Below are 21,728 nucleotides of genomic sequence, written 5' to 3' on the forward strand. Positions count from 1 at the left end.
CAAAAGAAGCTCCTGGCTTTGGATCAGCTCAGTTCTGGCTGTTACAGTCTTCTGGGGAGTGAACCAGTGGATGGAAGACCTTTTCTATTTTTCCTTCACTTAAGTTTACCTTTCCAATAAAAAAAAAAATAATAATCTTAGTAGTTTTTCTTCTTCATTCATGTGACGATATATCAGTACTATTTTTTCCTAAAACTCCACATTATTGTGATAGGCTCAGCACCTGAAGCCCTACAGAGCTACAAACCACGCAGTGTTTGGGGACCAAAGTGATGAAAATGCCACATAATACCCTCGGTCACCATTACCAAGAGAAGCAGTGCTTAAACACACGGCGGAGGGAGGGGGTGGGCCAGGGGCTTCCACTCGCCATCATGCACCGAGAACCCGCGAGCGCCAGGAGATACAGATAAGGAACCGGAGCTCCCAGCTAAAGGGAGAAATCTGGGCTGCACAGGCTGGTGCTGCTGGCAGCAGTGGCTGGGCACTGGAGTGGCCCAGCACTTGGGTGGTTTTTTGGAGTTAGTCCCCTCATAAGCCACCAGTGTACCAAGTCTCATCCGCACCAGGACGGTTCTCTAAAAGACGTCTTGCTACACACTCTTACCTCCCAATGCTCAAGGGCAGAGGCTGGCATGCAGGCGGCAGGTTTTCTCACACCAAGTGTACATGATGAACAGGGCCAGTCCAACGGGCAAGCCAGCAGCCCGGTTCCACAGCCAGGGCAGCCGGAGTGCAACCTGGCCGTGGGTGCTTGAGTGCCGTTAAGCCTAACGCGCTGAAGTCAGCCAACCTGTGGGGGCACGAGGAACACGGACTCCTCCCCAACCCCAGCTGAAAGTTATCTCCCATCAAGCTGTGGAGCTGGACCAGTCAGCAGGTGCAAAGCAGCGACACTGCCCCCCAGTGGAGGAGTGTGGCAAGCGCAGGAAGACTCTAAATTCACAATGTAAAGATCCGTTTATTTTGGTGCTCAAAGTTGGCTCTTCAAAACATTCATGCAAAACGCCTATTATGAAGTGGCACACAGTAAGGGACGTTACCCTAGGGTAGGAACACCAGACACTAAGGACATTCCAGGGCCACGGAAAACCTGAGTCTGAGCCGTGGCCACCACCCATCACCGTGCAGTGTCCTGCTTTATGTGCCTGAACTGGAGTGTTACTGTTTTAGGGAAGTGATATTGAAACACCTGCGCTTAAATGGTCATATCTTGCCTTAATCTAAAGTGCTGCATGTAGCCTGCTTCATGCTCCCTGTGCTGGCACCTCCAGTCACACAGCATGTCCTTGCCACCTGCTGGACTGAAGCAGCTGTGCAAACCATGTGGAAGCTGGGGCTTAGTGGCCAGCCGACCCAGTGCCCACCTGGCCACTTCCTTGCCATTTGGCATGCACGTGGCGAGGATCTACTTTCCTGCTCCTGAGGGCAAAGCCTGCCCAAGCCTCAGGTGCCCACACTGCAGCCCCCCGCCCGTGCCAGCAGAGTCCTCCCCTTCCCCAGTGCCCACACTGCAGCCCCCCGCCCGTGCCAGCAGAGTCCTCCCCACCCCCAGGCGCCCACACTGCAGCCCCCCGCCCGTGCCAGCAGAGTCCTCCCCACCCCCAGGTGCCCACACTGCAGCCCCCCGCCCGTGCCAGCAGAGTCCTCCCCACCCCCAGGTGCCCACACTGCAGCCCCCCGCCCGTGCCAGCAGAGTCCTCCCATCCCCAGGTGCCCACACAGCAGCCCCCCGCCCGTGCCAGCAGAGTCCTCCCCACCCCCAGGCGCCCACACTGCAGCCCCCCGGCCCGTGCCAGCAGAGTCCTCTCCACCCCCAGGCGCCCACACTGCAGCCCCCCGCCCGTGCCAGCAGAGTTCTCCCCACCCCCAGGCGCCCACAGACGACGACACAGGCAGTGGCAGCAGTGGCGTTTATTGAAAATCTGACAGTGGGAAGGCTCACACGGCTCCCCGAGGCGTTTTGAAGTTCATCCCGACGGTGGGCTGAGTGACCTGCAGGTTGGACAGGCTGCCGAAGTCCTGCAACAGCAAAGGGACGTGGTGAGAGCCGGCGCAGTGGCACCCTGCCTGGTGATGCCACCATTACCCAATTGGCCCACCACCCTGGCTCTCATGCCCACAGACCCAGCCTGCCACGGGGCCAGAGGCCTCGGAAGGAAAACACTCCTCTATATTGAGCACATGCAGAACTTTCTTTCCCTTTTTTCTAAAGAGTTTTAGATGAAAATCTCCCATCCACTTGTTCACGCCCCAGATGGCCACCAACAGCCAGGAACTTTACTTGGTCCCACATGGGCCCAGGAACCCAAGCACTTGGGCCACTCACTTCCTGCTGTTTTCCCAGCCAGGTTAGCAGGGAGCTGGAGCAGAAGTAAAGCAGCTGGAGCTTGAGCCAGCTCTCACAGGTGACGTGGGCACCGCTGCCAGCAGCCCAATGTGCTGTGCCACAACACTGGCGCCCAGACTATCTACAAACTTATTATTTGGAAGGCAGAGTGACAGCTACCTGCCACTTGCAGGTTCACTGCCCAAATGCCACCCCCTAACCAGGACTGAGAACTCGAGCCCAGGTCCCCGGCACTCCGACAGGGGTCGAGCAAGCCCCCAGCCCCATGCCAAGACTCCCCGCACGTCCCCCCTTCTCATACTCAACGCTACAATGACGACAAGTGCATTCACAGGACAGCAATGTTGGTGACCAGCCTGGATGCATGGCTCACCTGGTCAGCACACTCAGCCAGTGAGGCAGGCAGGAAACCGGCCAGGGACCCCACATGCCCGGCATGTACAGAGTGGAAGCACTTGGTGATGGTGATGGGCGGTTTAGGATAGCCATGTCAGCCATCACCCTGCTAAGTCCTGACCCCGTTCCCATTAGCCTGGACCCTGTCTCCCAAGGCGAGCCCAGGGAGGACTCCGGCTCCTGCCTGACCCAGCCTGCGTTGCTGTGGCCATGCGGTGTGAACCCATGGACGGAAGCTCGAATTAAGGCGAACACGAGGTGTTCCTGCACTCGCAGGAGCAGGTGCAGGCTGCCAGCAGGGCAGAGGCAAGAGGGCCTGCCCGGAGCCCAGGGTCCCTTGCTGCAGGAACCTGCCCACACTCACCAGAAGCTTCAGCATCTCCTTGGTGTCAGGGTCCACTTCGATGATCTCCTGATCCAGGGCCGAGACCTAGGAGGAACGCAGGTGGTAACGGGGTGCTCACCCCCTCCGTGCAGGGCACCCCGTTCCCCAGGGGCAGACCAGAGCTCACCTCGGGGACGTAGTTATCTCTCCGCTCCCTCTCCTCCTCCTGCAGCTTGATGGAGATGCCTCTCACGGGGCCTCGCTGGATGCGCTTCATCAGGTGCGTGACATAGCTGCGAGGCACCGAGCTCAGGTCACGGGTCAGCACCAACCCTGAGCTCCAGGGAGGCCAGGGGGCCCAGCCCAGCACGCTGCGACCCGGCTGTGCCCACACCCCCAGCCCCGGGTCACCCCGCGACCTGGCTGCGCCCCCAGCCCCGGGTCACCCCGCGACCTGGCTGCGCCCCCAGCCCCGGGTCACCCCGCGACCTGGCTGCGCCCCCAGCCCTGCTCACCCCGCGACCTGGCTGCGCCCCCAGCCCCGGGTCACCCCGCGACCTGGCTGCGCCCCCAGCCCCGGGTCACCCCGCGACCTGGCTGCGCCCCCAGCCCCGGGTCACCCCGCGACCTGGCTGCGCCCCCAGCCCTGCTCACCCCGCGACCTGGCTGCGCCCCCAGCCCCGGGTCACCCCGCGACCTGGCTGCGCCCCCAGCCCTGCTCACCCCACGACCTGGCTGCGCCCCCAGCCCTGCTCACCCCGCGACCTGGCTGCGCCCCCAGCCCTGCTCACCCCGCGATCTTGTTGCGGAGCTTCTTGCTGGGGATGATGGCGATTTCCTCACACACGCGCTTGTTGGTGTGGAAGTCGTTGCCCAGCCGGGTGTAGTACTTCTCAATGATGACCCGCGCCGCCTTCTTCACGGTTTTGGTGCGAACGCGACCCTGTGGGTGCAGAGGACGGGCTCAGCGGAAGGCAGCCAGGGCGCGAGCCCGGAGCGCGCCGGGGGGACGAGCCGAGCCGGGACGGGGTCAGCGAGCGACGCCGCGCCAGGGCGGACACCCGCGGCTCCCAGACACACAGGGCCCCGCGCACACACGGCCCCGAAGCTGCCCCTGAGGCTGGGCGACGCCAGGGAGCTGCGGATGGAGGGCGATGGAACCGGATAGCGCCCCGACACAGAATCACCTACCATGTTGGCAGATCGTGAGTGAAAAGAGGAAGCAGGAAGCAACGAGGCCTATTAGGCACAGGTCAGAAGGCCGCTTCCGCCCAGCCCGGGACGCGCAGAGCTCGCGTCAGAACACCACAGCGTCCCTGGCGGCGCGGAGGTCGAAAGGAAGGGCGGGTCGCGGGCGGCGCGTCAGCGATGCCACGCCCCCAGTGGGTGTGGCTCCCCGTGGGCCGCGCCCGTTTGATTGCTCCGGTTGGGGAGTGTGTGGAAACCTCTGGGTCCACGGGAAGATGAAAGATCCACCGCCCCAGGACCCCTCCGCTGCCAGCCATGGCGGGCGGCACTGCACGCCCCACTCAGCTTCCAGGCTGGCCGTGTCCACCTCGCCCTCGTGAAAGTGAGGGGCGGGCCCAGCGCGGGGCAGGTCCTCGGCACCCATTACTGTGGGAAGCCCCTCCCCGCCCTCCTGAACCCCAGCATCAGCCTGGGACGCCGGTGCAGGGTCCGGGCTCGGACCGCATCCCCAAGGTGGCTCCCCCGGGGCTGAGGGGCCTCCTGGCTCTGGGACCCTCGCCGGCTGGCCATGCCTCAGGCCCCCACAGCCAGGCCGCTGCCGCTCAGGGAGGGAGACTGAAGCACAGCTGGCCAGCCAGCCCTGGCCGGGAGCTGCAACAGCAGGGGCTATCCTCAGAGGGGAGCTCCGGGGGAGGGGCGGGACAGGGTGCACCTATGCAGGTCCCCCTCAGTCTCAGACTGAGCCTCCCACAGGGTCAGCCAGCAGCTGGACCCCACCAGTCGGGAGGCCTTGGGAGAGACCAGAGAACCTGAGCCGTCTGGACAGCCCCTCCCTCTTACAGGGCTTGGCCCAGAGTCCCCGGTGGACGGGAACCCCAGCAGGCGGTCCGGAGGCCAGGGGAAAGAGCCCGTAGACGCTGGCCATGCAGTGTCCAGGAAGTGGTCACTCCCCTACCCCACCAGGACACATCTCAACTGCCCCACATCTCACAATGACACAGAAGCACAAAACCAGAAGTCTGCTGCAACGTGTTTATTATGTGCCAACAAAACTACACCACAGCTTACTCCACACATCTGCAGGCGAGTGCAGTCTTGCCTGCAATATACTACAGTGAGGTAGAGACTTCACACAGGCTCCACAAAACCCACAGAGTAGCTGGGATCTGCGACAATGCAACAGCAGCTCAGCGGGGAGGGGGGGCATGACACTGGTTCTTTGGCACACGGCTTCCCTAAGAGGGGCAAGTAGTTTAAAAAAAAAAAAAAGGAAAAGGAAGAGTCAAGTTTTCAAATTCCAGTAGCATTTCAAGTCAACTGCAACTGTGGTTTCGTACATTCCTCAAACGAAAGACGTAGGAAGGGCACGGGTCCCCTCGGAGACGGGCTCCCCAGGGCCTTCGTCTGCCCCCACCCGAAAAGCAGCCCTTTATTTTTTAAGCTCAAGTTACAAAGAAAAAAAAAAAAGTCCCGTGAGTTTGTGATTAAAAACTTCTATTAACCCTCCCCCCACGTAAGTGCAACTGAAGAAGGTGCAATAAACTATTTGAAACTATGTACAGCAGCCGCTCCAACGCCCTTTATCGGGTCCAGTTTCAAATAAAACAAAAATAATTTTTTTCTTGGTCTGCAAATACCTCGATTTGCAACTTGTGTGAAACAGTGACCAGTAGTCCCCAGACACAAATTTGCAGTCATGTTAAAAGCTGCCAGGAAAGGAAAAAAAAAATCTCTTGTTCCAAATGACTTAAAAACTGTTTTTAAGGAGTGTAAAAAGGAACCAGTAAAAACCCTCGAGCGTAAAATATGAAATATGATTTTGGTTTAAATGAAGAGCAAAGTCTCCTTGTTGTTTACAGTAAAAAACACCAGCTGAACACTCAGTTTATACCGTTCAGGTGGGGGTTAAATAAATGGAAAGGCACTGTATGGCAACTGCAAGAATGAAACCAATGAGACCTGCGCGTCATCACCATCAGTATTGCAAGGAATGTAAAAAAGCGCTTTTAATAAATAAACCTCTAGATGTAGGCATCCGTGTCAATACCTTCTGGACACAGTCTTTTTTTTTTTTCTTTTTTTCTTTTTTGCTTTTCATCGGCAAAAATGAGAAACTAAAATCTGGGAGAACTACAGAGCTGCTTGGAGGGCAGGCCAGAGAATCCTTGCCCTGGCGCAGCCCTGGAAACAAAACCTGACCAAACTCATTGTGCGTTAATTAGTGCAGAAACAAAGACAGATTCAGCAAGTGCAACGGTGACTAGGATTTTCCCTTGTCCTCGGAAACCAGCTCCCTGGGTTGCCGCAGGCAGGTGCAGCTGGCCATGGGCGCCCCAGGCCTCCTGGGCAAAGCCGCCTCCTCTAGCTGGACTCGCGGTTCTTCTGGTTCCGCATCAGGGGGCTGTGGTGACGCAGCCCCTCCATGCTGTGCCGCCAGTGCCAGCAGCTCCGGCAGAAGTACTTGAAGCAGACCTGGATGGGTGGGACACACGGGGTAGGGGTGGGAGGGTGGTGGTTGTCATGTCTGTGAGCACAAGCCATGGAAGCTGCTGTGCAGGCCACTGGCACTGCTCAGACAGAAACGGGGTGCCTGCTCGCCTCCAACAGAGGCCTAACCGGCTACGCCCGATGCCCTGACTGTGGCTCCCCAGGGCCCCGGGGAGCAACAGCCCTGCTCTCCCAGTCTTCCTCGGCACTCAGCACAGGGCTGCTTGCAGTTTACAGGGAGATGGACGGCCAGCTGACAGTACTGGCTGGGGGTGGGGTGGGGGGGGGGTCCCACCTCTTGCCGTTAGACTGCGCAAGGATCTGGACGTGTAGATCATCTTTGAAGGATTCAAAAGGCTGCAGCTGACTAGGGAGGCTCGGAGGCTTTCCCCCAGTGAGCCAGGCAGTCTGCACAGCTCACGGGGGGGGGGGGGTGCGGGGGGGGGGGCTGTAGTCACTGCTACCTATCTGACTCAGGAGGCAGCATCACCAACAGCAAGAAAAACACAGCCGGGTCGCCAGTGCTTTTGAAGCCACCAGCCCAATGGGAGTGGCGCAGACCAAGGAGGCTCCTTAATGACAACCTCGGGGCCTGCAGGCTCAGGATCCATGTAGAAAGGAATCCCTTTGGGTGACACGTGTGTGTCAGTTTGAGAAACAGGGCCAAGCATGTCCACACCTGTGCCCGCCTCCCTGAAACATCCAGCAGGGGACTGCTGCCAACCCTTCGCTAACAGCCAGGGGCGCAGAGGGAAGATGATGGGGTCTGGGAGCAGGGTCTGGGGCCTCAGCACTACACTGCTGTGCCCTCCCCCCAGGCACAGGACACACTGCACTCCAGGTGGGGAGAAGGCCAGCATGCCAAAGGCTCATGGGACCGGACCCTGCCTAGAGCACGGCCCAGGCCTGGCCCTTGGGGACTGTGGCCACTGCCCCTTTCGTGTTGATGCCCTGAAGGACCCCAGCGCTCCAACACTTGCTGTCCCCAACCTGGCCTAACAGTTTTACCCAGGGCAGGGGCTTCACAGACCCAGGACCCAGCGGACTCACCTGATCACGACAGAAGAAGGGACCTGGCTGAGAACCACAGATATGACATGGAGAATCCTCCAGATAGGGGTCAATCTGGACCTGCAGGGAGGCAGAACCAAGGATGGGGAACCCAGGGGTTGGGGGAGAAGAGTGTGGCTGTAGGCCGACCCCACCATGGCATGTAAGCTGTAAGGCCTGCCAGCAGGAAAGCCAGCTCAGGCCAAAGAGCAGGCAGAGCGGACACAGCCACACCGCAAACATACATGTTATCACCTGGGCCCTAGAGCAACGGTCCCCAGGCCACTGTGGGGAGCAGGGTAGCTCAGGGTCATGACGTGGGGGCTGCTCTGGGCCCATTCCAGCCCACCACCACTGCCCTCGTGTGCTTTGGATCTGCTGGGCACCCCCAGCACAGGCCTGGCCTCCTCAGAGAGCAGAGCAAGGGGGCTGGCTCACCTTCTTGGTGAACTTGGTGGTTTTGATCTCCACAAAAGCTGCGCTCACTGCTTTCAGGTAACTGTGCTGATTGTTGAAAGTCACACGACCAGACCCTGGGGACGACAGGAACAGCTTATGTTCCAAACTCTCCCCAGCTGCCTGTTCTGCAGGACTGTCATCCTGCAGAAACATGGGGGACCTAATTGTGTACTCCCCAACGCCCTGGCAGCCATACTAGAACACAAAGTCCTGGAGTTTCAACCACATGCTTCATCCGCATGGCGCCAGCCGCAATGAGGCACTCGCTGGCCATGTGGCTGGGGACTGCAATAACCATGCCGCCATGGGAAAGGCCAGGCTCCATACTGTGGGGAGCGGAAGGCGCAGCTCAAGTCACAGAATTCAAATCTTGTATAAAGCTCAGCTGCCAGGTGGGCAGTGCTAGCAAGGGGGCCAGGAGCTGCACGTCCTGCCCACTGCCCCTGGGTGAGGCACGGGGGTCCCACTGCAGCGTTAATGGCACACAGCACTCCCTCTTGATCAGATTCGGGCCGGATGCACAGACTCCGCTGTGGGCAAAACGACCTGGCCGCTTCCAGATCACAGAGAGTTCAGGTTCTGCTCCATCTCCAAGCCCCACCTTCACCATCACTCTGCTGTGACCAGGAACTGACCACACTTCCCAGAGGGGCTGATCAACACCCAGGGGCTGGACCCACAGACTCTAACCCGGGACAGTACCCAGGCCAGGGCTGTGCTTTCACCAAGGTGACCCAGAAAAGTGTCTCAAGAACGATGAAGCACCCACGGTGATCAGGAGCCATGTTCTTTCAGTGAAGTCTTCTCTGCCACCCACCCCAGAGCGGCACAGCTATGAACCTGCAGCCTGCTTCCTCCTCACCTTCCCAGCCCCTCCTCCGGTCTCCGGCCACTCTGACCTGGGGCTGCAGGCAGAGGGCTGGGCGCAGAGGGCGGTGCTGGTGACTGGGCCAGAGGAGACGCCACGCTGTTGGCACGTGCCGATCTGCAGACCTGGGTCAGGTCTCTCGCTGCACTCCCGAGGGGAAGTATCACAATCTTGGTCTCCTCCCCGGGGCCGCCCAGCTTTGCCACACAAAAGTGGGACACTCACCAATGGGATACTTGTGCTTATCTGTGTCAATCCCAGCATACACCACGCCCCCAAACAGGTCGTTCAGGATGGCCGCCAGGGCCTCGGCGTTGAGCATGCCGTGCAGAGCGCCGACAAACACCGTCCTGCTGGGGTCAAGCCTCTGAGACGGGCTCCTGACGAAGTTGCTGTCGGCCAAGACCCAGGGGATCACCTGCACCTGGAGACCACCCAGGGGCGCTTCAGCACTCAGAGCCACGGGTTGAAGGGCTCGGCCAGCCCCCAGCGGCCACCTTTACCCCCAACCCAACCCAACCAGAGCTGAGCCTCTGCCCACAATGGTCAAGGTCACCGCCACAAGAGCACCCACTCATCCTACAGTACAAGGCAGAAAGTATCAAACTGTCAAAGCGCCGCTCCTCATCATGACCTCCCACCATGTGGTTACAATAAAGGAACATGGAGACCGCCTTGCCGTCAGTGACAACACAAGTGATTCACAGATAACGAAAGGCTGGGAGGACTGGCGTAGGGGTGGTGCCAAGTCCCTCATCTATCAGAGCACCAGTTTCTGCCTGGCTGCTCTGCTTCTGATCCTGCTTTCTGCAAGGTGGCAGGAGACAGACGAAGCACTTGGGTCCCCGGCAACCTATGTGGGAGAGTGGGAGACCAGGAGGAAGTTCCAGGCTTCTGGCTTTGGCCTAACCAACCCTTACTGTTATAGTCTTTGGAGCAGGTAGGGGTGCTGGTTTGTGTGTTTGAGTGAGTGAGTGAGTGAGTGAGTGAGTGAGTGAGTGAGTGAGTGAGTGAGTGAGTAAGAGAGAGAGAGAGAGAGAGAGAGAGAGAGAGAGAGAGAGAGAGAGAGAGAGAGAGAGAGAGAGAGAGAAACACGAGAATGAATCAGTGCTTGGATGATCTCATTACCCCTGCCTTTCAAATGAATAAAATTTTTTTTGGACCAAGATCCAGGACAATAGGATGAGGCAGCTTGTGGGATCTGCAGCACGCAGGATTACTGACCAACCAAGACAGGAGGGCAGGAACTGGAGAAGGCGTGGGGGTTAGCACTCAGGGAAGACCCCTGGGGCCTTGTGGTTACACAGGGCAGGAGCTGATCATGCCTTCACCCCTGGATCCTGAGCTCAAAATAAAAACCTGGTGTAGCAGGCACAGGAAGACAGCATGAAGTGAGCTGACGGAGGATCTTGTCTGATTGATCTGTGAGGACCTTGGGAAAAACGGACCAGGTTAGAGCTAATAAGTTCTAGGGCTCTTCCACTGCACAGCAGAGGGACTGTGGATAATGTACTTCTCCATTAAAAGAAAAAAAAAAAAAAAACACGATATGCTTTTAGGGCCCGGCGGTGTGGCCTAGTGGCTAAAGTCCTCGCCTTGAACACCCCGGGATCCCATATGGGCACCGGTTCTAATCCCGGCGGTTCCACTTCCCATCCAGCTCCCTGCTTGTGGCCTGGGAAAGCAGTCGAGGATGGCCCAAAGCTTTGGGACCCTGCACCTGCGTGGGAGACCTGGAAGAGGTTCCCGGCTTTGGATCGGCACAGCACCGGCCGTTGTGGTCACTTGGGGAGTGAATCATAGGACAGAAGATATACTCTGTATATCTAACTTTGTAATAAACATAAATAAATCTTAAGAAAAAAGATATGATTTTAGAAGTTTTCACTATGAAGGAAAGCTAAATGTTTGAAGAGATAAGTATGTGTGTCCCAACAGGACATTCTACAACGTATACATATGCCGAAATATCCCACAGTACCCCATAAATGGGTATAATTGTTATGGCTTCAAAAAAGTTTAAAAAAGAAATAAGGTCTTGAGGCAGGAGATTGAGCTCTGAGGCAGAAACCACAAGGAGGTAAGGCAATGGTACTGAGGGTGGGCCCTGGCCGGGGGAGACCACACAACCCTGGCAGGGTGCGACTGCTGGGTAATGCAGACAGAAGGGTGCCAGGTTCGCATGCCTTTGAGATGAAGGAGCCTGGCAGAAGGCATTGGAAGGTGGAGAGCCCATTTTGCACAGAGAACAGTTTGGGATTACAGGACAGCCCAGGAAGGGCCCTGCAGGACACAAGGCTACACGGAGCTGAAGAGGAGTGTCTTGTAACAGGTAAAGACAGAGCGGGGAAAGACAGGAGGGGCTTGAACAATGGCTACAGTGGCAGGGCGGCAGGCAGGAGGGGAGTCAGGAGAAATGCACAGCTTGCAGCCAGAGCTCCATGGATGGACAGTCAAGCCCTGTGAGGGAGCTGGCCGGCAACAGGAAGGTGTCCTGTCCAAGGGGTGCTGAGCAGGGCAGAACAAGGCAGCAGCTGGGGCCCACAGTCTGGAAGGCACAAGGACGGTGCCTCTGCCAGACTCCATTCAGCAAAGACTGGAAGCACGGATCCCCCACAGCAGCCAGAGGCACACTGAGCACTGAGCCCTTCACTGAGACAATATGAAAACGTGAGCCTGTCACTGACACAATATGAAAACGTACAGGAAATGAGAAGCCAGCTCGGTTACAAGGACCATTTAGTTTAAACCCAACCTATATATACATTGTTTCAAAACAGTTTACCTTTTGGGTGAAGGCTCACAGTAAAACTTAGCAGAAAATAGATTTCTCATATTGCTCTGGCCCCGCAGGCACATGGCCGCTCCCAGTGTCCACACAACATCCTGTGGCCAAGCGTGCCTTTGCTGCAATCCCTAGTTCACCTTAGGGCTCTCTCCAGGAGTCTCTGGAATGTGTCATGTGTTGCGACAAGCGTATGGCGACAAATCTCTAAAACTCCAGGGACACACAGAACAGCTTCCGTGCCCTCCAACCGGTCAAGCTGTGCCCTTTCACGCCACCCTGCTGGACCCCCGGCAACCACTCGGTTTTTATTGTTTTAAACCCCAAATAGGCATCGCTCTTTGCAAAGCTCAGAGACATAGAATATCCAGTCCAATGTCACAGAAGTGACACGCTCTGGAATCAGACTCAGCAACACGTCAATGCCTGAGCTCAAAACTTGCTCTCAGGAGCAAATCTGACGCTGTCACTAGAGCCACGGGGGCGGAGAGCTGGATCAAACAGAGGCTCCTACACAGACCGATTCGGGACAGCTTGGCTGAAACTCATGAGACAAGCACAAGACAGCACAGCCACAGGTGGGAGTGGGCTAAGGAGGAATTCACCCACCCGGCGCTCAAGGACCATGTCATCCTCATGACCACAACAAGATTAAGTGCTGGGAAGAAAGAGGGACTGGGGCTGTGGTGTCCTGGGTGAAGCCACTGTCTACAGCGCCAACATCTCATCTGGACACTGGCTCCTGCCCCATTTGCTCTACTTCCCATCCAGCTTCCTAACACACTTGGGAAAGCAGCAGAGGACGGCCTGAGTGCTTGGGTCCCTGTGTGAGGGAGACCCCGACGGAGCTCCTGGCTTCAGTCTTGCCCAGCTCTGGCCCCTGTGGCCATCTGTGGGAGTGAACCAGCAGATGCAAGTAAATCTTTCCCAAAGGGAAAAGACAAAACAAAAAAAAAAAACCAACAGGAGCTGGGATACAATTTCACCAGCACAGGCAGCCTTGTGTACATATCCCCTTAAGGCCCCAAGTTTCACTGTGCAAACAAGAGGGAGCACCGTTGGGCTTGGTGTGGGGCCCACTGCTGAAACCTCACCACAGCAGGAACGCTGATCACCTGCAACCTGGGCTACTCAGTCCACAGGAATGCAGGGCCTGTGCATGCCCATCACACGACCTGGGAGGGACATGGTGCAGACTCACCTCCTTGCAGCGCATCCTGCGGCTGGACATCTTGAAGTAGTATTCGCTAGGGCCGTCTGGGCTCAGTGGGTCATGGGAGCAAGCCTGCAGCAAGGCCCGGACATACTTCTCTATCTCGAACACCAGATACACGTAGCCTACACCCAGAGGAAACACCGTGTGAGCACCCCTCCTGTGGCTACGCCTCAGCCCCAGCTTCACAGTAGGAAGTGTCTTCTCAAAGAGGAGGCCTGGTGCCTTAAGACAACATCTCCCTCCTCCGGAACACACACTATATCAGATGCTGAGGCTGAGGAGGGGAGACATGTGCAGCCTCTCCAGTCCTGGTGAAGGAAGACACTGGCCGGCTGGGACAGGGTCCCCCATCCCCACAGCTCTCCATCCCTGGACACAAACGTGCTCCAGCCACAGAGCTGGGCTCTCGTGGGAGGGTGGGGCACTCCGCCAGCCAAGGTAGGTGCTGCTTGAAAAGCCTATTTAAACCACTGATTCTGTTCAGGGACGATGGGGCAGAGTGAAAATAGCACCTGCTCCTTTCTACAGGGAAGGGATCTCATTTCAGACAAGTGAGGAACCAGACTCTTGGTCCTCTCTCCAAAGGGATCTCAGAACCAGGTCAGGCAGCAACGTTAACTGGCTGGGTGGGGGTGGGGGTGGGGAAGCTTTCCTGGCACTAATGTTGAGATGGAAGGCGCAGGGATTCGGGTCTGTAGGGAAGTGCCCGAGGAAGGGGTTTTGCAGGCAGCTCCCACTGCAGTGTAGGTCTGGGTAGGCAGTGTTAGCCTGGGGGAAGCAGGGACGTGCTGTGTTGAGGAAAAAGCACCCACCACATTATTACCAGCATGCGGCTGTGAAATCCCAGCACCCCTCCGTGCAGTTACGTCTGAGGGAGGGGAATAATAAAGATCCTACCATGTCTGTATTACCTTTAGGAATATTACCTTTGGGAGGACACCGGGGGTGCTTGCCATCCTTACCAGGCCACTCCACACTCAAAGAGCCAAAAACACGGAAGGTATTAACCAATCCAGCTGCAAGAGACGTCCAGGACAGTGCGAGTGGGCATGGGTCTCCAAGGCAAGCCCCACTCCCGGGGTCCCAGGGGCCTCCGGACACACCACTCCCCACCCTGCTGCATCGGGGCTCCATCCTGTCCTGGTGCAGGCCTCTGGCTCTGGGAAGACACACCCCACCTTCACCTCCAGGGGCAGAGCTCTGAGAGATAGCTCACCTTCCGTAATGTCCCAAGGGACGCCTCCTAAGAACACCTTGCACGAGTAGATGGGGTTCTTGTAGTTCCGAGGTGGAAGCTGGCCACTCCAAGTGCAGGTGGCTTCATTCACAGCTTTGGTCCAAGACAAAAACACAAGTTCAGAGAATCAAAGTCCCCCACCCTCTGAGGGATGGACCGGCCCCAAAGAACCAGGCTGCTTGAGGGATGAGCCACGGGGAGCCTTCTGTGGCTCGTAACAATCCACTTGGCCATGTATGGTCATTGCAGTTCACTCCATCTGACCTCAGAGGACACACCAAGGCAGACACACAGGCTAAAAACTGTCCTAGTCCAAGCTATCTTCAGACACTGAATTAACGCACTAACTGCAGAGCGGTTTGTTAAGCTATTGCTTATGGCACTGATTCATTTTGTAATTCCTTGAAAGTACACACGGCAATTTTACATGCAATGGCCTTCCGCTTTGTGGGTCCATACGGGATGTCTTCTAGTGTTCAGATGGGGAACCCTTCACTGCTCCTCTGGTCTCCATCATGGAATTTAAGTAAAACCAAAACTAGCAAACAACCAACAGCAAGATGAGAACTTGACCGCTATACCCCAAGTCAGACTGCCAAGTGCCTGGGTTGTGCTTACAGCACCAGGTGGGCCCCAGGCTTCCCTGTGGGCCACAAGCACGAGATAGAGGGTTTGCCCCCTACCTCTCCTGCTTCCCACCTGGGCTGAACACAGAGTCACCCCAAACCTCTGAAACTGGCCCAGCTCTGACTCAGACACCACGCTCAGAACCCCTCTCGCTATGTAGGTCAAGAGCTGTCTGTCTGGCCTGCCCTGGGTCTTCCTGGGCGCCTGCTCCTGGTGAACAGCTCAGCCACCTATCTGGGATTCCTTTTGTGCCTGCTCAGTGTTTTGCCAGGTCACAGCCTGACCTCAGAGGGGACTGGCTGAGCCTGGCCCATCTCGCCCTCTCCTCCTCGGCACCCAGTCACACACCCAAGGCAAGGAGCCATCACCTTCATCCGACCCAGGGACACTGATGGCCATTCTCTAACTTGGGCAGCATCAGCAGTATCTTAGGACGGGAACAGGACAGCACTGGCAGTGGGGAGGCACAAAGGTGAGGTGCCAGTGCCTTCAGGCTCAGGCACCAGCTCTGAGCAGCAGGACACACACACAGAATGAAGCAAGTCACCAACTCAAGACCCCCTGAGATGTTGCTGGGCATCCCCTGCAGGATTAACATCAATGACCTGCCTCAGGACACTTCAGTTAGTGAAGGGCAAAAATGGAATTAAAAGATGTTTCCTTTGACTCAGAAAAACTTGAAACCCATGTGCAGTTTTATTCATAATTACGTATTTTCCAGGAACCTTTTGGAGACCCTTAATCTGGGTCATTTACTTCCAAGCACAGGCATGAGATTTTAAAAATCTGGGCCTGGTGCGGTAGCCTAGTGGCTAAAGTCCTCGCCTTGCATGTGCTGGGATCCCATATGGGCGTCGATTCTAATCCCGGCAGCTCTGCTTCCCATCCAGCTCCCTGCTTGTGGCCTGGGAAAGCAGTCAAGGATGGTCCAAAGCCTTGGGACCCTGTAGCCGCATGGGAGACCCTGAAGAAGTTCCTGGCTACTGGCTTAGGATTGGCTCAGCTCCGGCCATTGTGGCTGCTTGGGGAATATATCAGTGGATGGGAAGATTTTCCTCTGTCTCTCCTCCTTTCTGTGTATCTGCTTTACCAATAAAAATAAACAAATCTTAAAAAACAAAGAACTCTGAAATGTGTTAAATGATAGCTTAAACTCCAGACCCTTTAAGGCTCCTAAGAAAGCAGGAGAGAAGACCACAGATGCTGACAGCCGGGTCGCACACTGTCCTGAGGGCCTAGGGGCCTGGCCACTGCAATCAGGAAGCCAGGAGGGGCAGACAGTCTCACGGAGCCCCGCCCACCCAGCCAGCCTTCACAGAGGGACACCACATCACTGAGTGTTCTTCCTTTGCACTCAGCCTCCAAGCTGCGGGTGGGTTTGTCCCCAGCAGCACTTGGTTCTCAGCACTGTCTGTTCTCTGTGCATCTGTCAGACTGCTTGCCAGTGTGCCAGCCCCAGGCACTTCCTCTTTGCTCCCAGAGCAGTGCCCTTGCCACACTCACCTGCAGCTTGCCGGTGCAGCCTGGCCTCTCTCTCTATGCTGAAGGGGTCTTTGGGAGCTTCGAGCAGGTCCCAGGATGGCCACACAGATGCTCCCGGCCATCTTTTGGAAGTGTTGGTTGGGGAGGGGGTGACTGCAGCGAGTGCGGCTTGCTCCTGGTCTAGCCGGGATCCGACACCCATCTTTAAAGGGTCTCTGGGACCAGCGCCCGTAAGGGACAGGAAAGGCAGGGGTGGGGAAATGCGAAGGCTGGACTAGGGGAAGAAGAGGAAGACAGGTTTGTAAAGGACAGTTCTATGACAAAATGTAACAGTCACACTACAGAAAATTACAAGAAACATACATGAGTATTTGATGTACTTTAATGCACTCTCCTCACACATTCTAAAAAAGTAGTTCTAGTTGTACTATTGAATACGCTACATAAATTCTCCAAGTTATATATTTTTTATTTTTTCCTCAGTGCTAGTATTCATAAAAACTTCAGGAAACTTATCCTCTGCTACTTAGGGAACAAGCTACATCTTTCTGACCCACTATAAGACAGACACTGGCTGTCCCCAAGAACCATCAGTGTCAACTTAGCTCCTCCAGGTTCTGTGCTGGCTCTGGCCGGATCCCCAGGAGCTGACTGCCGAGAGCAGATGGCTCTCCGCTCTCCGTGAGGGCGCTAGTTCCACCAGAGACATAACCAAACAGGGATTTCCCTGCAGGCTCCAGTCGGGGTTCTCAACTCTGGCTTAGGTGGGTACAGTCACCTTCAAGTAGGGTCCTCTAAAATATCCTTTAAGGCAAAATTCCAATGCATGCCAGTCACAAAGTATGCCTCTCCAAGCCTGGAGACTGCACACGGCTGGCAGGGATGTTAGGTAGCAGCATAAGATGCCCAAGTAACTGAGGCATCATTTCCTATACTCATCGTGTCTGACGGGAGTCAGCACGGGGCGGGGGAGTGCAGCAGCCAGCGTCACTCACATCTGCGCTGAAACCCCTAGCCCTGCTCATCACCACCTGCGCTTTTTAAATTATCACCTAAAAACCCAAGACCTCCTCAACATAAAAGTGCTTAAACTGTGTTGCTCACAGGCTGCAGGACATATCCCATAGGCCACAGAGCCGCCTCTGGAGAGGGCCGGTCTCGCCCAGCTCAAGCTGGGAGCTCCTGGGCCTCAGCCCAGAACGTTTCCCAGCAGGCACTCACCCTCCTGGACGTTGCAGGAGATGCAAGCTCCATGGATGTGCACGGTGGCCCCCAGCCCCTTTCGCCACCCCACACCTCCAGCCTCCACACACAGCCCTGGCCAGGCCTCTGAAATGGATGCTGCACCTGCCTGCCCCCAGGCAATTCCACCTCCAGCCCTTACCCCTCACATTACATACGATTAGGTCTGAGAAGTGGTCTGATCCGGAGCTGAAACCACTAGTGTCCGAGTCGGAGGGACTGCTGGAGCGGGAGTCGAGGATGGGCCGCGTGTCCAGGCGGGACCCTCTAACAGAGGGCGTTGGAAACTTGTCCACCAATTCAGACCCCAGGGGATCCAGAGGCAGGAAGCTCAAAGGGGGCTTCCCCAGGACGTTTCCCAGCGGGTTCTGGAGCATGCTCAGAACTGCAGGATGAAAAGGGAGACCTTGAGACCCCTTGGATTCCTCCCCAGCCATCTCCTGGCAGGAGACGTGTCAGAGAAGCAGAATAAAACTCACAGATGCACCCCTGGCCACCGCGGTCGGAGACTGGCTGCCACTTGGGACCCTGCTCACAGCTGTCATCACTGTGTGGACACATCCACAGCAGCACAATGCAGAGCCTTAGCCAGACTCCCTCACTGCCTGCTGACATGTGCTGGTGTGGTGGTGCAGCATGCTAAGTCGCCACCTGCAGTCCTGGCATTCCGTATTGCAGTGCTGGGTTTGTGTTTTCCCTGTTTTTTTTTTTTTTTAAAGATTTATTTTTATTACAAAGTCAGATATACAGAGAGGAGAGAGACAGAGAGGAAGATCTTCCGTCCGATGATTCACTCCCCAAGTGAGCCACAACGGGCCGGTGCGCGCCGATCCAAAGCCGGGAACCAGGAACCTCCCCCGGGTCTCCCACACGGGTGTAGGGTCCCAAAGCATTAGGCCATCCTCGACTGCTTTCCCAGGCCACAAGCAGGGAGTTGGATGGGAAGTGGAGCTGCCGGGATTAGAACCGGCGCCCATATGGGATCCCGGGGCTTTCAAGGCGAGGACTTTAGCCGCTAGGCCACGCCGCCGGGCCCATCCCTACTGTTTTTAATCCAACTTCCTGCTAATGCACCTGGGAAGACAGATGAAAACAGCCCCAGTGCTTAGACCCATCCAATCAATTTGGAAAGCCAGCTCCTGGTCTCAGCTGGCCCAGCCAAGGCTATCGTAGCCTTTTGGGAAGTAAGCCAATGGACAAAAGATCTCTTCCTCCCTGTCACTCTGGCGTTAAAGTAAACTTAAGGTACCCACCCAGCTGAACGCAGGCCTTCATGCCATGGGCTAGCAGCCTGCTATAGCATGGCAACACTATCTCGCTTGCCAAGAGTCCTTATGCAGGGCCCGAGGTGGTAGCCTAGTGGCTAAAGTCCTCGCCTTGCATGCTCAGGGATCCCACATGGGCGTCGATTCTAATCCCAGCAGCTCTGCTTCCCATCCAGCTCTCTGCTTGTGACCTGGGAAAGCAGTCGAGGACAGCCCAAAGCCTTGGGACCCTGCACCCGTGTGGGAGACCCGGAAGAGACTCCTGGCTTCAGATCAGCTCAGCTCCAGCTATTGTGGCTCACTTGGGGAGTGAATCATCAGACTGAAGATCTTTCTCTCTGTGTATCTGACTTTCCTATAAAAATTAAACAACTCTTAAAAAAAAAATAATCCTCGGGCCCGGCACCATGGCCTAGTGGCTAAAGTCCTCACCTTGAACGTGCTGGGATCCCATATGGCCGCCGGTTCTAATCCCGGCAGCTCCACTTCCCATCCAGCTCTCTGCCTGTAGCCTGGGAAAGCAGTCGAGGACGGCCCAAAGCCTTGGGATCCTGCACCCATGTGGGAGAACTAGAAGAAGTTCCTGGCTCCTGGCTCCTGGCTCTGGATCGGCACAGCACTGGCTGTTGTGCTCAACTTGGGGAGTGAAATCATTGGACATAAGATCTTCCTCTCTGTCTCTCCTCCTCGCTCTATATCCAACTTTGTAATAAAAATAAATCTTAAAAAATGTAATAATCCTTATGCAAACTTCTGCATAAGCAGGATCTTTTGGACTTGGAAGATTTGTGAGAGAAGCAAATGGTCGAAGTTACAAATCCACGTCCTGATCAGACAAACCCAGGACAGAGGCCTGGGTCAGACACTGTCCCTAGGTGGCTGTGGAAAAAAAAAAAAAAAAAAAAACAGAAAACAAAACACTGTGGAACATCCTATTAAGCCTCTGCCTGCAACACCAAAATCCTACTGGAGCACTGGTTCAAGTCCTGGCTGCTCCACTTCTGCTTCAAGCCCTGCTAGCACACCTGGGGAGGGGAGGCACACTCATGTGCTTCTGCCTAAGCCTTTCAAAACGCTAGCATGGAACTGTGAGCTGACACTAAATGTCTCAAAATGCTTGGATGTTGATACCAATCAAAAATAATCCTCCACAAACTTCTTAAATAATCCTTGGCAAACCCCTGCCTGTAAGAACCACCAAATCAAAGCCCCAGGAATCCACTCCCTGAAGAGGCAGGAGACGTGCAGTTCTGCTTAAAGCTCCTCGCTGATGCTGCAAAGCCTGGGGGAGGAACGCGTGGTGAATGCCGACAGCTCACATGCTTGAGTCTCAGAAGCAGCGCCGATGCCCCAGAGGGCCTCATCCTTCTTCACGCTTTACAAACACAGGTTTAGGATGAACAGGGCTGTGGCACCCTGACAAGCAGGCTCCAGGGTGTGACCGACGCTAACAGACAACGTCCATGTGCAGTCTGAAGAGCTATGGTAGGGAGGAGGGCAGAGGCTGTGAAGCAGCTGAGGATCTAACTGCACTCACAGTCAGGGATTCTGTCCAGCACGCTCAGGTACCTGTCCCGGAACTGAAGCCAGGGAGGGCTGTCCTTGTCCTGCCCCTGGGCCTGGGCAGGAGGAAATGGGACTTCAGGGTTGAGAGAACAGAGACAGAGGAGATTCAGAGTGGACCATGTATCACAGGCTGATGACCGGGCAAGCTGCAGGAGGCGGGCCAGTGTTGACAACAGCCAGGTCCTGGCTGCAAAGTCCTATGTGACTGCATGGCAGTATGCAAGGCCTCAAGTACCGGCCAGGGCATCCCAAAGCACGCTAAAGGCACCAGGCCCACAGCACAACAGCTGATGGAATTTTCAGTCACAGGGAACTGGTGAGGAGGAGCCTTGAGGTAGATGATCCTTGGGGGCCACGTGGGGCACCCCTGGCAAAGCAGCATCTCGAAAGAACATTCTCCAGCTAAGATAAATCAGAGGCAGTGAGGGCCAGGGACAAGCCAGAGAAAAGGAAAGGAAAGTTTGCAGGGGTGCAGCAGAGCGCTCTGGGCTCTGTCCAGCTTCTGTCCATCCAAAAGACACAGCACAGAGGCAGGAGGGCAAAAAGGGGGGGGTGCGGAGTGCCAGTGGCATCCCAGGTGACACGTACAGGCCGGAGTGACCGTTCCCTCATGGGAAAGAGTGTCAGGTGACAACGTAAAAGCTACTACAGGCCACGTTCTTCACATGTCTGTTGGCTCGCATTTCAGCCACACACCCACCTACTTCAGCTCACCCGTACTTGATTCAAACGCTCTACCGTGCCTGCGGGCTCCCTTAAGGCTTTGTCAAAGTTCCGTGTTGAAGCCAGGAGTTGAGTCTGCAGCACTCCTTTTATCTATCTGGTAATAAATCCACCTACACGGATGACACCCCACACGGGCTGCCAATGGACTCCACCTTCCTGTGGGGCTCCAAGTGCACGGTGTTCTGCAACTCGGATCAGCCTCAAGCTGCAGCCAGTCATTCACTCACAGCAATTTCCATGTCCTAAACACTGAGCATTTGTGGACATTGTATCAGAAGCATTTCAGGCAGATAATTCTCACTGAGTCCTAAGTCATGGGTGTTATTGTTACCCCGACTTCACAAAGGGAGACTGCGACGTAGCGACACCCAGCCCTTTGTACCAAGAGCAGCTCATGAGTCACACAGTGGGCTCTGACTCTGACTCTTCGTCTTCCGTGGTACACCACTGTGAACACAA

The 21,728-nt window shown here is 56.1% G+C and overlaps 2 protein-coding genes across 5 annotated transcripts in view; both read right to left on the reverse strand.

Moving 5' to 3' along the window:
* Positions 1 to 1,899: 1,899 nt before the first annotated feature.
* On the reverse strand, positions 1,900 to 4,039 carry RPS17 (ribosomal protein S17). Its single transcript, XM_004594599.3, has 4 exons — positions 3,863 to 4,039; positions 3,259 to 3,364; positions 3,111 to 3,176; positions 1,900 to 2,022 (listed from the first exon to the last, which is right to left on the reverse strand). The coding sequence occupies exons 2-4, from the start codon at positions 3,346 to 3,348 to the stop codon at positions 1,942 to 1,944; spliced, it is 237 nt and encodes a 78-aa protein (XP_004594656.2). The 5' UTR covers positions 3,349 to 3,364; positions 3,863 to 4,039; the 3' UTR covers positions 1,900 to 1,941.
* A 1,238-nt stretch (positions 4,040 to 5,277) lies between these two features.
* Positions 5,278 to 21,728, reverse strand: part of CPEB1 (cytoplasmic polyadenylation element binding protein 1) — an 88,495-nt gene continuing 72,044 nt past the window's right edge. For 3 of the 4 annotated variants that reach the window (XM_004594597.2, XM_058665520.1, XM_058665521.1), the window contains exons 4-12: positions 17,871 to 18,097; positions 16,492 to 16,744; positions 14,341 to 14,454; positions 14,036 to 14,140; positions 13,110 to 13,246; positions 9,349 to 9,547; positions 8,235 to 8,329; positions 7,797 to 7,877; positions 5,278 to 6,731 (exon numbers count right to left, since the gene is read on the reverse strand). In XM_004594597.2, coding sequence (XP_004594654.1) covers positions 6,621 to 6,731; positions 7,797 to 7,877; positions 8,235 to 8,329; positions 9,349 to 9,547; positions 13,110 to 13,246; positions 14,036 to 14,140; positions 14,341 to 14,454; positions 16,492 to 16,744; positions 17,871 to 18,097 — 1,322 coding nt within the window. In that variant the 3' untranslated portion in view covers positions 5,278 to 6,620. The remainder of the gene's footprint in view (positions 6,732 to 7,796; positions 7,878 to 8,234; positions 8,330 to 9,348; positions 9,548 to 13,109; positions 13,247 to 14,035; positions 14,141 to 14,340; positions 14,455 to 16,491; positions 16,745 to 17,870; positions 18,098 to 21,728) is intronic. The other variant, XM_004594595.2, reaches the window with a different exon arrangement.

Source organism: Ochotona princeps, chromosome 6 (assembly GCF_030435755.1).
Source record: "Ochotona princeps isolate mOchPri1 chromosome 6, mOchPri1.hap1, whole genome shotgun sequence".
Lineage (NCBI taxonomy): Eukaryota > Metazoa > Chordata > Mammalia > Lagomorpha > Ochotonidae > Ochotona > Ochotona princeps.